The 13907-nt window shown below is 32.0% G+C and overlaps 1 protein-coding gene across 1 annotated transcript; it reads right to left on the bottom strand.

Annotated features, from left to right (window-relative positions):
- Positions 1 to 8815: 8815 nt before the first annotated feature.
- On the bottom strand, positions 8816 to 12750 carry LOC117168256. The gene is made up of 4 exons (XM_033353759.1): positions 12262 to 12750; positions 10655 to 10916; positions 9781 to 10032; positions 8816 to 9681 (listed from the first exon to the last, which is right to left on the bottom strand). Exons 1-4 carry the CDS (start codon positions 12466 to 12468, stop codon positions 9578 to 9580), a joined length of 825 nt encoding a protein of 274 aa, XP_033209650.1. The 5' UTR covers positions 12469 to 12750; the 3' UTR covers positions 8816 to 9577.
- Between the last annotated feature and the right edge of the window lie 1157 nt (positions 12751 to 13907).

Genomic DNA, 13907 nt, shown 5'->3' with positions numbered 1-13907 from the left:
GAAATTTATTGAACTACACGTAAAGCTCTGGAAGCATATTTTCCCAGTAGCAAATGCGTGCTACATCGAATGGGTCAACTCGAGCCTAACCTAGAAATAAATATAACCTAGCCTAACCTAACCTCACGAAACACAAACTGATTGTGTTGTCCCGTTGTGTTTGCGGTACCGTTTCATTCAGCTTCGGCTTAACCTACATAGAGGTTTAACCTATCCTAACCTAAGAAAACCTGACCTAACATAACCTAGCCGAATGAAATTCAACCACACGTGTAGCTATTTAAGCGTACGGTTCTCAGTCTTAAATGTGTGCTATATTTAATAGGTTAACTCGATCTTAACCTACAAATGAATCTAACTTAACAGAACCTAACGAAATTTTGCTTAACGCAATGCAACTTAACTTAAGTGTTCCCTTTGTAACACAATAAAATTCATTTCATTGTACTACAGGTGGTTAAAAATTTAGACGCACATTACTTATTTGAAGAAACTTAGAACTACAAGTAGAATTGACCCCATTTCAATTAACCTGACAATGTTTGTATCAATTAAAATGTAGAACTGTAACTTAAACATGCATATGAATAAGAGTTTTATTCAAAATTTTTTTCTCTCTTATTTTCTTAGACTTAAGGGATATATTTATACTATCTTTCGTGTTTACATTTTATCTTGCTTTTTATCGTAATTAAATTGATTTGTAGACCTACTTCAGTCTATTTTCTGCCTGCTATAACGTTTCCTTTTTTCTTCGAAGGAACGATGCAAAGGGTTACGCTTACGTTTAAGACCTATATTCGTTTCCCTTTTCAACATCCAACAAAAATCAGCCATCATGACCTCGTCCTATCTACCCTGATATCGTTGTTCCATCACTTTTATGTCTTGATGAAAACGTTCCCCTTGTTCTTCGCTGAAATCACCAACATTTTCTGGAAACTTATTCAGACAGAGAACCGTACGCTTACATAGCTACACAACGGGACAACACAATGAGTTTAATTGTGTTACGTGAAGTTAAGTTAGGTTAGGTTAGGTTAGGTCAGCTTTTTTAGGTTAGGATAGGTTTGACCTCTTTGCAGGTTAAGCCCAAGCTGATTCAAACGGTACCGCAAACACAACGGGACAACACAATCAGTTTAATTGTGTTTCGTCAGGTTATGTTAGGTTAGGCTAGGTTCGATTTATTTCTAGGTTAGGCTCGAGTTGATCCATTCGATGTAGCACACATTTGCTACTGGGAAAATATGCTTCCAAAGCTTTACATGTAGTTCAATAAATTTCTGTTAATTCAGGTTAGGTGAAGACAGGTTGTGTTGGGTAAAGTTATGTTAAATAAGTTGATATCAGGCAAGGGTTGATCCTTCACAGTTGTCGACATGTTTTTGAAGTGAAAATTTGCATTACTGGCATTATTTTGAAATTTATTTGCCTCAGTGCATGATTTTTCGTCATTTTTTGAGGTTATGGCTCAACGATAACGTGATGGGTGATTTTTGATACCGAATTTGAATTCAGCGCCCCAAAATCCATGGGAATATGTGTGTCTTGTTACCAGATCCGCACACTTTTTTTGTGTGACTGTGCTATTTGTCATGTATTAGGCTTTTCTTATTCTCCAAAAATTGGGATAAAAAAATTAAAACAGTAAACATTTTCTCACGAAGGGAAATGATTGCAAATAAATTAACCTCAATCCTCTAATATAAATTTAATTACAATCAGTAAATTTTATCATAATTGCTAAATATATATTTCAATATATTTAAAAAAATTTTTATTTCATTCATAATATTTGTAGTCAGCGATAGGAAATGTTTTATTCTCATAATTTATTGTGATTCTAAATCACCTACATGACTGTTGAATACACAAGCTTTCATCAGATATTGATAAAAATGTTTTTAATGACTTGTTAATCAACAATATTTAGTAATTTCCCATGATGAATATCATTCTCATAACAATTTTCAGCATTTTCAGTTAAGAGAAAATATTTTTCTGTGATTTAGCATTGCAAAGAAGTAATTATTAATATATAAATAATTAATGATAGTTAGGTTACATCTTGAATTAAATATTTTTGGTAATTGAGTGTGCATCCAGTCATTAATATAACCAATGAGTTCAATTAACATAAGTAAAAAATAACTTTTACATTATTTTCATGAAGTTCGAATATTGTAGGCTTAAAATATTCAAAGTAGGGTCGGTATTGAAGGAGAAATTAAACAGCATCAAAGTAGGGTTTTGAGTTATAAAAATCTAAGCTCTAAAGATTCAAAGTAGCTGCAGAGAGGTGTTACAGCGTCAAAGTAGACTCTAATGTTTCATTCGCTAGGAGTTAAAAGTTTAAAGCAGGGGCTATAAGTTTAAATAGCGTCAAAGCAGGTTCTAATAAGGAGCTGCAACTTCAAAGTTGGGCCTAGATTTCGACTCGGACTGTTTTATACTGTACTCTAATCTTTCTACTTTTTCCTCTAGGAAATTGCTTCGCGGATGTCCCTAATTTCGTTGCTTAATACCTGTCTCGCATACAGAAGTCAGATTAAAGTTAGTAAGTAGTGTCAGCAATTACATACAAAGAAATAGTTCACACAAAATAGGCGAAACTGGGAAAAGCAAAAATACAAACTTAGAAACCATAAATGGAAGAGTAACCTTAATTTATGGCAGTTATGAACATCAGAAAGAAGGCATATCTTTAAGAACAGTCATGTCCTATTCAGACTGTCCCGTACCCCATCTAGCATCATTTATAGATAAAACAATGAAACACGCGGTTAAACCCCGAACATTACAAATAAAAAATAGTTTTGAACTAGTTAAGCAGAAAAAAATGTACAAATACCAAAGGTCCACATTTTGATGTTCTTAGATGTAAAGTCCAATGTTCACTAATATACAAATAGGACCAGCAATAGCAAGCGTAAAAAAGATATTGGACAAAATACAACCGATGACTGAGATTCCTAAAACGCAATTTTACAAAGCCTTATCCTTGTGTCTCCGCAACTCAACCTGTAAGAGCATGTGACACAGCCAAATACCTATATTACCGACTTCACTTTATCAGCTCACTGAATCTTTTTTTGAACCTAAGAACTTTTTTTGTACATAAACGATCGGTCTCAAACTTTGAGAAATGCAAGAGCCGAAAGAAAACTGCGTTAAAGTACAAAGCTTAATAATAAAAGATGTAAAAAAAATATTTCAACTATCCATGGACATAGGAAACACGGGACTAGGCGTGCTATCCTAACTTGGACGAGCGGGGTTAAATCCACAGGAGGGGGGATAATTCCATGAGTGGGGAGAGCCGCCATCTTACGATGTGCCATTTGATTATGCGCACGAGCATTTTCGCCGACAAACTGCGCATGAAAATATAAACATATGGGCGCTGCCATGTTTGTCGCGGGACATCAAAAGGTGGCGGAACTCCCCCCTCATTGCATCACCCCCGCAATGAGGGGGGAGTTCCGCATTCAAAAATGGTTCAAAAAAAATTTAGAACAGAAAACATAACAGGAAAATGCATTGTCGGACATTGGATTTAGGAAAATATCACTGACCGCAGACAAACCCTATGGAGGAGTAGGACAAAGAGCATTACGGTCCACTTAGGGAACATGTGTTTTAGGAAAGCCGGGTTTTCACTCAGTTTCTTTCTGAATAAACCAGAGAGCACTCCTCAGTGAGACGAAGAATTTAAAGAAAGAAAATGAAACGAAATTTAAAAAAAAGATGTTTTAAAGTTAGTTGTATTCAAAACTGTAATCAATTTAAAGGGAAAAACAAGTCCAATGGAAATTTAGATCAACGAAAAGAAACATTTGTATTTATATAAAACAATAAAGGAAAACTGCAAATTCTCCAGGTTGGCAACTCTAGTAGTTTCTCTCATTACTACATTTTCCATTCTGTGCGCCTACTTTTTAGTATCTTTAAATTAAATCTCAAAGCACAGAGTGATAAGCTTAAGGTTCGTTTAAATACATGGTTCCCGTACCACACGGTCAACAAAATAAAAGAAATTCCTACTTGCGGGTCTGTCTCACAGATTACCTGAATTATAAAACGTTTTTATGCTTCTTCTTGTTCCTAATGTATAAGCAAAAAAAAGGACGAGGCGTGCAGATATGAAATTAATAAAATTTAATTTTTTAAACTCAACAGCGGATTGCCACTTCTTATAAAAATAAAAATCAGTAATTGACGTAAATATGTGCAGTGCAATAATGATGTAAGACTACCCAAGTGCGAAGTCACATATGCCCCAACATTGGCCCAGAGCTGGCAAAAATATTGCCGAGGCTCGGCTGCTATTATCGCGCCAATGACGGAAGGATAACTATGGTCTGCACTTGGCAGCCAAGGTTTGGCTGCCATTGTCGGCCCAACACTGGGTACCAGCATTGGAGCAAACCTGGCTGCCATCGTCGTGCCATTGCCGGATTGATAACTATGGCCTTGACTTGGCAGCCAGGGCTTGGCTACCATTGTCGGCCCAACACTGGCTACGGTCCTGTTTAGACTGAATACATATATTACATTTTGAACATTATATTACAAATAAAATTTCTAACGCTACGGGGTATCGAACTTAAATCTATACACCTAAATCTATCGCCTAGCAGCCGGGTGTGCTAACCACTCCGCTAAACTGACAAGTTGAAACTCTGTGAAAAAGCCATTCTCATAAGATGCAGGTCAGAAAAGTTAAAGAACCAAATTTTAAGCTCTCTTTTTCTAATTATTTATTATTATGTGACGTTGTGTAAATGTAAAATACACGAAATGTTAACAGGAACATCAATAGAATAATTTTTAAATAAAGACTTTAAATCGATTACAATTTATTTTCGCGTAATATTTCATTTTTATCCGTTGTAGCCTGCTTTACAACTTCTTGCAATGCCGATTTAAATAAAACATGGTTTGCCGAGGTAAAAGTGACACTTGGCCCAGTAATGTGCCATCACTGGGCCAGACTTTGGCTGATCCTCGTGAAACATGGTTCCCCGTACTAAAAGTGAGACTTGGCGCAATAAAGTGCCGATACTGGGTCAAGCATCGGTGGAGGATCGGCAAATATAAATAGCCAATATAGGCTGCCAGCACTGGCTCAACACTGGGCCGATTAAAATGCCGATATTGGCCCAATAACTTTAGCCCACCTTTGGCTGCCAAAATTGGACCAACACTGGGCCGTGTATTCAGCTCCGGCAATTCGCACTTGGGTATACGTAGAACTCAAAAATAAGAATTAAATGTCTTCAAAGGTACGGTTGTTAAGAACTTAATGTCTTGAATGTACGATTATTAGAAACTGATTTCAAATATCAAATATGGAATAAAAATGTATAAATATTGCTAGTATAACTTAGCTACATAGAACAATAATAATTAATGTTATATACAAAAAGTCGACGCACAAAAATATGTCTCAGGACGAAATGTGAAATGTAACAAAAAACCTATTTCTAGAATAATTCACTTCATATATGAAGCCGAAACGTCTGATGGAAAAATATATCTACTTCATAATTTATACGGACCCCAAAGCCACAAAAGCAAAATATTACATTTTTACTGAGTGTCGCAAAATGCCAAGCACAATTTATTTATTTAACATAAAATGTCAAATTTTCGACATTATGGTCTGAAACATCTATCATTTTAATAAATTTATATCATGATATCATTATATCATTATTAATTTTTAATCTTGTTTTTTACGCTTAAAAAAACTACGCTGTCTATCAAAAAAAAATTTGAAAATCTTTTTTGGTTGAATAAATGTTGTCTCACTTATTCATATAGCTTGTATCGTTGTACTAGTATATAATATTTTTAGTTTCAATGTTGTTTTTCAAAAATAAAACCAAAAATACTTATCCTACAAAAAAGTAATTCCTTAAAAATTTGCTATTCTTTTTTAGGCGTACAGTTTTTGTCAATCTGTCTCTTTTCGTATTTTATTTTGTTTACCACAAAATGGAGTTATTGCCTTTTCATTCGTTTTTTTGCGGTAAAAATTTAAACTTTCGATTTTTTTTTTATCAAAATTCAAAAAGTTCTATAAAAAATCTTGTAGGGCCTTGAAAAAGTAAAATTTTATTCTCTTTTATTTCACCCGTACCACGATTTTTTTGGCTGCAAATGTTCATTTTCGTTTGGTTTTTTTGATTTTGAAAATTCTATAACTTTGGTAATTTTTATTTTATCAAAAAAGAAAAAAAATCGTGGGGATGAATTATTCTCAAAAATTTACAAAATGCGCTAACTTCTTAAAATTTCTTCAAAAAAAGCTGGCTAACGAAGTCTTTCTTTCTTTTCCTATACTTATAAAGCGTGCCAAAGGGAAATCCAATCGAATAATTCCTTCAAATGTTACCGTGTTTACAGACTACAACGACAACAACAACAAATACTGCACGACAACGAAAACCTAATGTCGGTCCTAATGTCGCAAATTTAAAATACTCATTATAGTTTATTCCGTTAGTTATACGTGAAATATAAGTTAAATTGACTTTTGCTTAACGTTAACGGTCAACTTTAGATATGCGCACTCATGTGGAATACCCGGAAGTAATATTGTCGTTAACAAGAATTTAAAATTACATGTGTGTCTATAGTTTTCCTCAGACTGATAGATATTTAGGTCTGATTATTTCTAAATTTAACTTTCATTTTAAGTTTTCAGGTAACGTAATATTCTTCTTTATCGTCCGATTTCTTATTGTCGATATTACAGATCCCTTCAGTTGTTATTCTTCATAATAATTCTTTTCTTCTACTTTATAATATAAAAGTAATTAGTTAATCAGAATTCAATCAATATATTTCAATAATGTTTTCTTTGATTTTGGCAACAGAATATTAAATATTAAATTTATATTTAACTTTAACGATCAAAGGTTCAATAGTATTAATATAATTTTCAAAAGTGAATGGAATCCTATAATTATAATCTATATAATAAATATAATAATCTAAATATTTACTTGACAAATAAAGTGGTTTTATTAACTTTATGGCATTATTTGAGAAACAATAGTTTGTCATTAAAAAATAAATAGGAATGTGTATTCCATAAATTTTCAATATACCCTGAATCATGAAATGACTTAGAACTAGAAACTTAAATTAACATTTTTGATTTTCTATAACTATATCTAATTTCTAATATTTAAGTATATCGCACTGTTGACAAAAAATAAGACATATCATAACTGTGAAAACATATTCTTATGTATTCGAATTCCATTAAGTCATTCATCGTTAATTCATGGATGAAGGAAAAAATGTTTTCAAATCACACAAACGCAGAAAAGACAAATTAAGGGTATCACGGCATGAACATTTAAATAAATATTATGTAACATGTAATTGTTTACTGATAATAATAAACTCGGCCCATATATAACAGTCGAAAATATAGACTTTATGTCATTTTTTTAGCAAAAGCGAATGTCGCTATTAGTTACTTCGTATATCTCACATTTTTGAAGAAATTGTTAAACACAAAATTGTTTAAATAGTTTCAAAATCAATTTTCTTCTTGAAAAATTATGAATTAACTCTTGCGTCATTAGTTTTACAATGATTTTATAACCAAACAATTTGTTTAAAAGTTTTGAAAAAATAAAAAAAATTGTAATGAAAAATCCAATATTATTTTATTTTAACGACTTGAGTAAATTATTTTTTTAATTTTGAACCTTCTATTTGTCTCATGGTTAAAATATGGCTATGATCATAGACAGATTTTGCTGAGCATTTTCGAGCATTTTCGCGACGCTTCCTGATCTCTTTTCTTTTTTAAATATTTAGATTTTGAGAACTTCTTTTGCTCTCCTGAAAATGACAGAATGTTGTGGCTTGCCACTTAAATTGTTTTGCCATGACAACCTTCAAATTCGTGAAAGTTACAATTTTATTTTGTACTTATTTATCGTAAATTTTCTGACTACATTCATACTCCTAATATGACATACAGTTTTTTTCTGCATTACTTATAATATTAAATAAGAGACTATAATATAAGTTAGTCGAACTTTCTTCTACGAATCATGAAATGTTAAGAATGAAAAATAAATAGGTACGTATGAGTTTCATGAACGTTAAAAAAACTAGTAGACATCATTGAGACTCCAGCACTGATATGCTTTCTAACAATTATCATCATAAATCGAGGGATTAAATTACTGCTGAAATATGGTGTACAGTCTGTATACTCTCTCTGCAATTATATGGAATTTAAGAGATTTATTTATTATTACTTTTATATTATTTTAATTATTTAATTTTCAGGAACGTCCCGAGATTTTAAGGAATTCAGAAGGATTTCAAGAGATAAAAAAAATTTCAAGGCATTTTAAGGCATTGCTGGCGATTTTAAAGCTTTTAAGGAATTTTAAAGTATTTCAAGTAATTTCACAAGATGTAAGAATTGCAAAGATTGATAGGGATTTAAACGTTTGATTTAAAAAAAAAGAATATTTCAAAAAACTTCGAGGGTCTTCCACTGCTTTCAAGTGTTTTAGATGGATATTTAATAGTTTCCAAATATTTTAACTAATTTAAAAAGATATCGTCGGTTTCCAGTGATTTAAAAATATATTAAGGAATTTTAAGGAATTTCGACAGATTTCAAGGATCATAAGGAATGCTAAAGAATGTTGAAGGATTTTCAAAAATTTTAACGAATTTCTAGTGAACTTTAAAAAATAAATTAAAGGAAATTTAAAGAGATTTCCAATATTTCAACGGATTTTAAGGTATTTCAAGGAAGTTTACAAGATTTAAAGATTTTATGCACGCTTCAAAGATTTCAAAGATTTTTCGGAGAATTGAACAGTTTTTTTTAAAGAACTGTAATTAATAAGTTTAATTCAATTTATATTAAAGGCAATTAAAATAGCTGATACTTTACAGAATAAACTAAGTTTTGTTTTGAGAGATTTGGAAGGACCTCTACAATTTCAAAGGATTTTAAGTTCAAAAGATGAAATAGATTTTCAAGCCATATCAAACGGTCAAAAGGATCTTAACAAATTTCGTAGGATTTTCATAGATTTTAAGGAATTTTAAAGAATCTTACAAAATTCAAGCAGTAAGTATTAATATTTATATGATTTCCAATCATTTTACGTATTAGGGGGCATTTTACAAATTTCAATATATTTCAATAGATTTATAAATATTTTAAAAAGTATCATGGTATTTGAAGAGATTCCGAAGATTTTCATGCATTTAAATTAGATTTCAAACAATTTTAAAGATATCTGAAGGATTCACAGATTTTTTCTGTTTCTCTATACTATTGACATTAATTCTTTGAATATTTTTGTATTACACTATATTCCAATAATGATTATGCTATCATTGTATTCTATATAATCGATGGAGTATTTTGTAATCATATGCAATCTTGCAATCTTGAAATTTAGCTAGTTTGCACCAAACATCCGAGTAATAAACCCCTCGTAATAAATTCACTAAAACATTTGCACACTCACACTTTAGAAGTTATCACTAAACCATTCAAAGCACGACCGATTTATCACCGACCTTGAAAATATCCTCCGAAAGGATTCGAGTACCCTGCTTGGTGACCAGAGTAAATGTCGTTTCTGTGAATCCATGGTGCTTCATCATGGCCATATCCTGTTGAAATAACAAATTCATAAGATTATATTTTGAATTTATCATTTTAAATGTCGATGAAGCATTATACTTTTAGTTTTATTAATTTAAATTATTAACCTGTTGGATAATCGACAGGAGCTTCTGCAGCTGTTGCCCACGCTTGAGGAGCAGGATAATGAGGAGCAACTTTGCAGATCTTCAAATGAGAAAGTATTGAAGGAATAAGCAACGTTCCGATTACAAGCATCTTCTTGATGAAATGGACACCCAAGAATATTGGTAGAATGAGCAGTTTCAATTTGAGTAGCTTCAGTAAAATCAAGATTGGAAATAGAAGCATCTTCTTCTTTTTGAAAAGACGCTTGGTGCCTGAAAGCATATACATTAATCTTTTTAGGAACCGTTCCATCAATCAGAGAAACGACCTCCTGAACCGTAACAACCCCCTCAGAAATTACACTCTAGACTGCACATGATTCACGGGCAGATCATATCTCGCACCTGTTATTATATTTGTTGTAATGAAAGATAAGTAGTACAAAGAGAAAACAAAGTAAAGATCATAATAAGCAGGACAATCATCATCGGACTGTAAAAACAATGGAGGCAGAAAAATAAGGCAACACGTGGACGATTAGAGTCATTTTGGCACCCAGGAAATCAAGATTCGTCACGCAAACTAAAACACTGTCTATTTAGAATTTAAACGAATGAATTATTTTTAAGGCATTATTAATTAAGAACTCAATTTAAAGCAAAACCATGGATAATCTAGCTAGAAATTTTTTTGGGGAGAAAGACCAATTCAAACATTTAAAACTGGAAATTTTTGAAACCTAATTTCTTTTGGCAGATCCCAAAAACTATATTCATTCTTTAATAATCTTCCAACTAATCAAAATATAAAAATGTCGAATTCAGATAGAAATATTTTTCTTATAGGTTTTTAGAGAAAATTAGTCTCAAATATAGGGGATTCAAACGACATTACCTTCTTTTTGTAGTTTCATTTTACTGAATTCGTCTTCATCGACGACTATAGGCCCCGAAGAAAGGCTTCTTGCGCCTGTTGTAGGTTCCACTGTATACACAAGAGCACGTTTTGTCAACATGTCTTCGGCGGCATCTCTCACAAAACTTAATGTGGCCACTAAACTGTTATTCGTTTCATTCACTTTCGGTAATTTTGGAAACATGGAATTGTCCTCCAATGATGGTAATCTGACTAACTTAAAAGGCCCATAGCTGAATTCCTGAAAAATAAAATAAAATTTTAAGTCAGCCCTGTATGAAGAATAAATAATAAAATAATATTTCAAAATTTACAGAGTATGCTGCTCTTTCTTAGCCCAACAAAAAAAGAGTTTAATGAAAAATAAATATTTAAGAACATTTGATCCTTATACCACCCTAAACATTTTTCCTTAGCGGAGATATAAAAAAATGTTTAATTTCAAGCATTTTTATTGAAGATATAAACCGGTTCCTAAAAAACTTGGTCCTATAATAATTTTACAAACAAAATTGTTGACTAAATAATTTCGTGTTATATTTTTCAAAATAAGAAAAATAGGGTCCGGCAGGACATACTTCCATGCACATACAAAAATATACATTTTAAAGAATTTTGATTTAAAATACTTTCTGGATATTGATATTTTATTTACTTCGACAAAAAAATCATGGAAAGTATTCGATGCTTTAATTTGTTATAAATTTCTTGTGTAATATCAGTGTAACTAGGGAATCTAGGTCCCTCTGCTGAACACATCTGCCCTTCGAATAGAGTTAGCCGTATCTGCACTAAAATACACGCAGAAATACAAATTCTTCTTTACCAGCAAAGTCCTTTGAAATTATAACAGAAAATAATTTGTTTTATTTTTATTTTTATGCAGCTCTTCACTGATTATTCAGTTAATTTTTTTTATTACCTATTTTCTTTTGTTTAAATTAAAAACTTTTAATTATAAAAGGGATAACTTTTTTAATCTTAAAGTAAACTATAAACATATAATTTGGTTAAAAATTCGACATCTGGACTTTCAATTTATAATTACAAAAAAAATGATGTTGAACAGGAGCAGAGCACTGAGCAAAATGTCTGCTTAAGTCAATGAAATGCTAATTTAATAAAACAAGAAATTTGTATTTCAAAAAATCAGTCCAACTTTCAGTAAATTAAACTTTAGTATAATCCATATTACGGTATATAACTTTATGATAAATTGAATTATTTAGAATGAATTTAGCAGAACCGAACTTATTTTCTACCCTTTAAATTTAAGTGAGTAGAATTTGACTGAAAATCAGGGACGTGCTTCTGGTTATTTGAATCAGTAAAAAGTTAACTGAGAACCAGTGAATATTCATTAAAATTTTTGATTAAATCGAACTTTATTCAATAAAAAAAGTTATTTTTCAGTCAAGAAATTCTCTGCAGTAGTTTTTATAACCTTAAGTCTACAATAGAATGTAATACAGAATAATAAAAAAAAATTGAAGGCACATTTTACAAAAGTTTCTACTTTATTTAATAAACACTGACATTCCAAAGAAGTGTACGCACTCTTATTAAGCCCCAAACAAAAAACACACCTTTTCCTTTGCATCCTGCAACCACCGAACCACTCGATACCTTCCACATATAACCGCATCTCTTTGAATCGCACAGTCTCTTCTACACCTTTCCACAAAATTGCTTGAAGAATTTCCAAAAAATTTTGAACTGGAACCTTGCGTGAAAAGCAACACAAAAAGTAAGCACTTTAAAACGCTGGTGATCCATGCCGAATACACACTCATATTTACTCGCGTAAAAGGAATAGCAAACACGAATTCACTGCACTTAATTCTGTATATTCAAATCCTTACACTAATTTTTTTACTTTCTATCGAAATTTGCAAAACAATCACTATGTCACCTTCACAGTCAAAGATTTAAATACTTCTTTTAAAATAGTCGAGTTCGAAACAATATCTACGAGTTTTAATTGATAATCATCGATACTAATTAATTTTTCAAACATTCACACGTGGTAAAAAAATCCGGTCCCGATTTTCTGAACGGTATACGGGACTGGACCTGTGTCGTCGAGATACTGACGTTGGGTTACTAGGTGTCTAGGCCATTTATAGAGAAGCATATAGGTCGGTGGGGGTAACGGTGTACTTAGATTCATCCTCTGTCCACACTGGACATACCGCGGCTGCATCAAGTCTTGTAAAGTGTTTCGCCAAATGACCGACGACAGAGTAATGAATTATTAATCGATTAGTTAGGATAACATATTCTTTTTGAGGTACGCAAATGTGAGATATAAATTTCTACATTTTATTTATGTTCATCTTTGAAACTATTCATTAACTATAGCTTTCGATTTCTGCTTGGTTAAAAATGGTACAAAGACATTTTTCTGTGGGTACATCGGCTGTGAATGTTTTTGGTTGGAGTCTTTTTTCTTAATTTTTGCTCATTTCAAATGCCTTCCGCGAATAAAAATGTTTGTAAATAAATTTTTTCGTAGACCTTTTAGTTCCGCATGTGTAATTTAATTGTCCAAGTTTTCGATATCTAGTTTTTATCGGATCTTTAAGTTTCGGCACTCACAGATTCCGAAAAGCATAACAAATTGTCCGTATCTGTTTATCTGTCTGTATGTATGGTTAACTGAATGTTGTAGTCACGCTAACTTTTGAAGGATTTGTTTAATCGAGTCAGACTTTGATACACTTCTTAAGGCTCCCAAAATGAAGGTTAAGTTCGTTAACCGAGTAAAAATGCTTCGACTTGAGTTCGACTTGGTTATGTCTTGAGTTCGTCTCCAAGACATCGATGTCTGGCTGCGTTTCAAAACTGAGTCGAGACATAGGCCTTCCTCTTACTTTTATGGCCACGACAGGTGAGACGGCGTTTACTTTTCTCAAGTCGAGCCTTGTCTTAGCTAAGACGACGTTTACTTGTCTCAAGACAAGCCTTGTCTTGGCTGAGATGGTCGAACATTTTTCGGCTCGTAAATGAGATTAAAATTGATGAATGAAAAATTTGTAATTATTATATTAGTTATTTTTAATTACAAAAATCAGAATCTATAGGTCTGAACGAGTATAAACCTTAAAAATTTGCTTTAAAAAAATTAAAATGGTAACTTTCTAGAAGGATCTCCTAAGCCGTTAGAAATATGCAAAAACAAACAACATTTTCGGTATCATCGTCAAACAAGTATAATACAAATGAAAATCAG

Source organism: Belonocnema kinseyi, chromosome 2 (genome assembly GCF_010883055.1).
Source record: "Belonocnema kinseyi isolate 2016_QV_RU_SX_M_011 chromosome 2, B_treatae_v1, whole genome shotgun sequence".
Lineage (NCBI taxonomy): Eukaryota > Metazoa > Arthropoda > Insecta > Hymenoptera > Cynipidae > Belonocnema > Belonocnema kinseyi.
Note: the sequence above shows the minus strand (reverse complement) of the source record. Positions and strands in the feature narration are given on the sequence as shown.

Excerpts from the sequence above, each read along its gene's own strand:
- LOC117168256 (XM_033353759.1), bottom strand. The coding sequence starts at position 12,468 with ATGAGTGTGTATTCGGCATGGATCACCAGCGTTTTAAAGTGCTTACTT. Across the intron at positions 10,917-12,261 it reads TGCAGGATGCAAAGGAAAAG|GAATTCAGCTATGGGCCTTT; the intron begins GTGTGTTTTTTG and ends TTTATTTTTCAG. Across the intron at positions 10,033-10,654 it reads AATGAAACTACAAAAAGAAG|GCACCAAGCGTCTTTTCAAA; the intron begins GTAATGTCGTTT and ends ATATGCTTTCAG.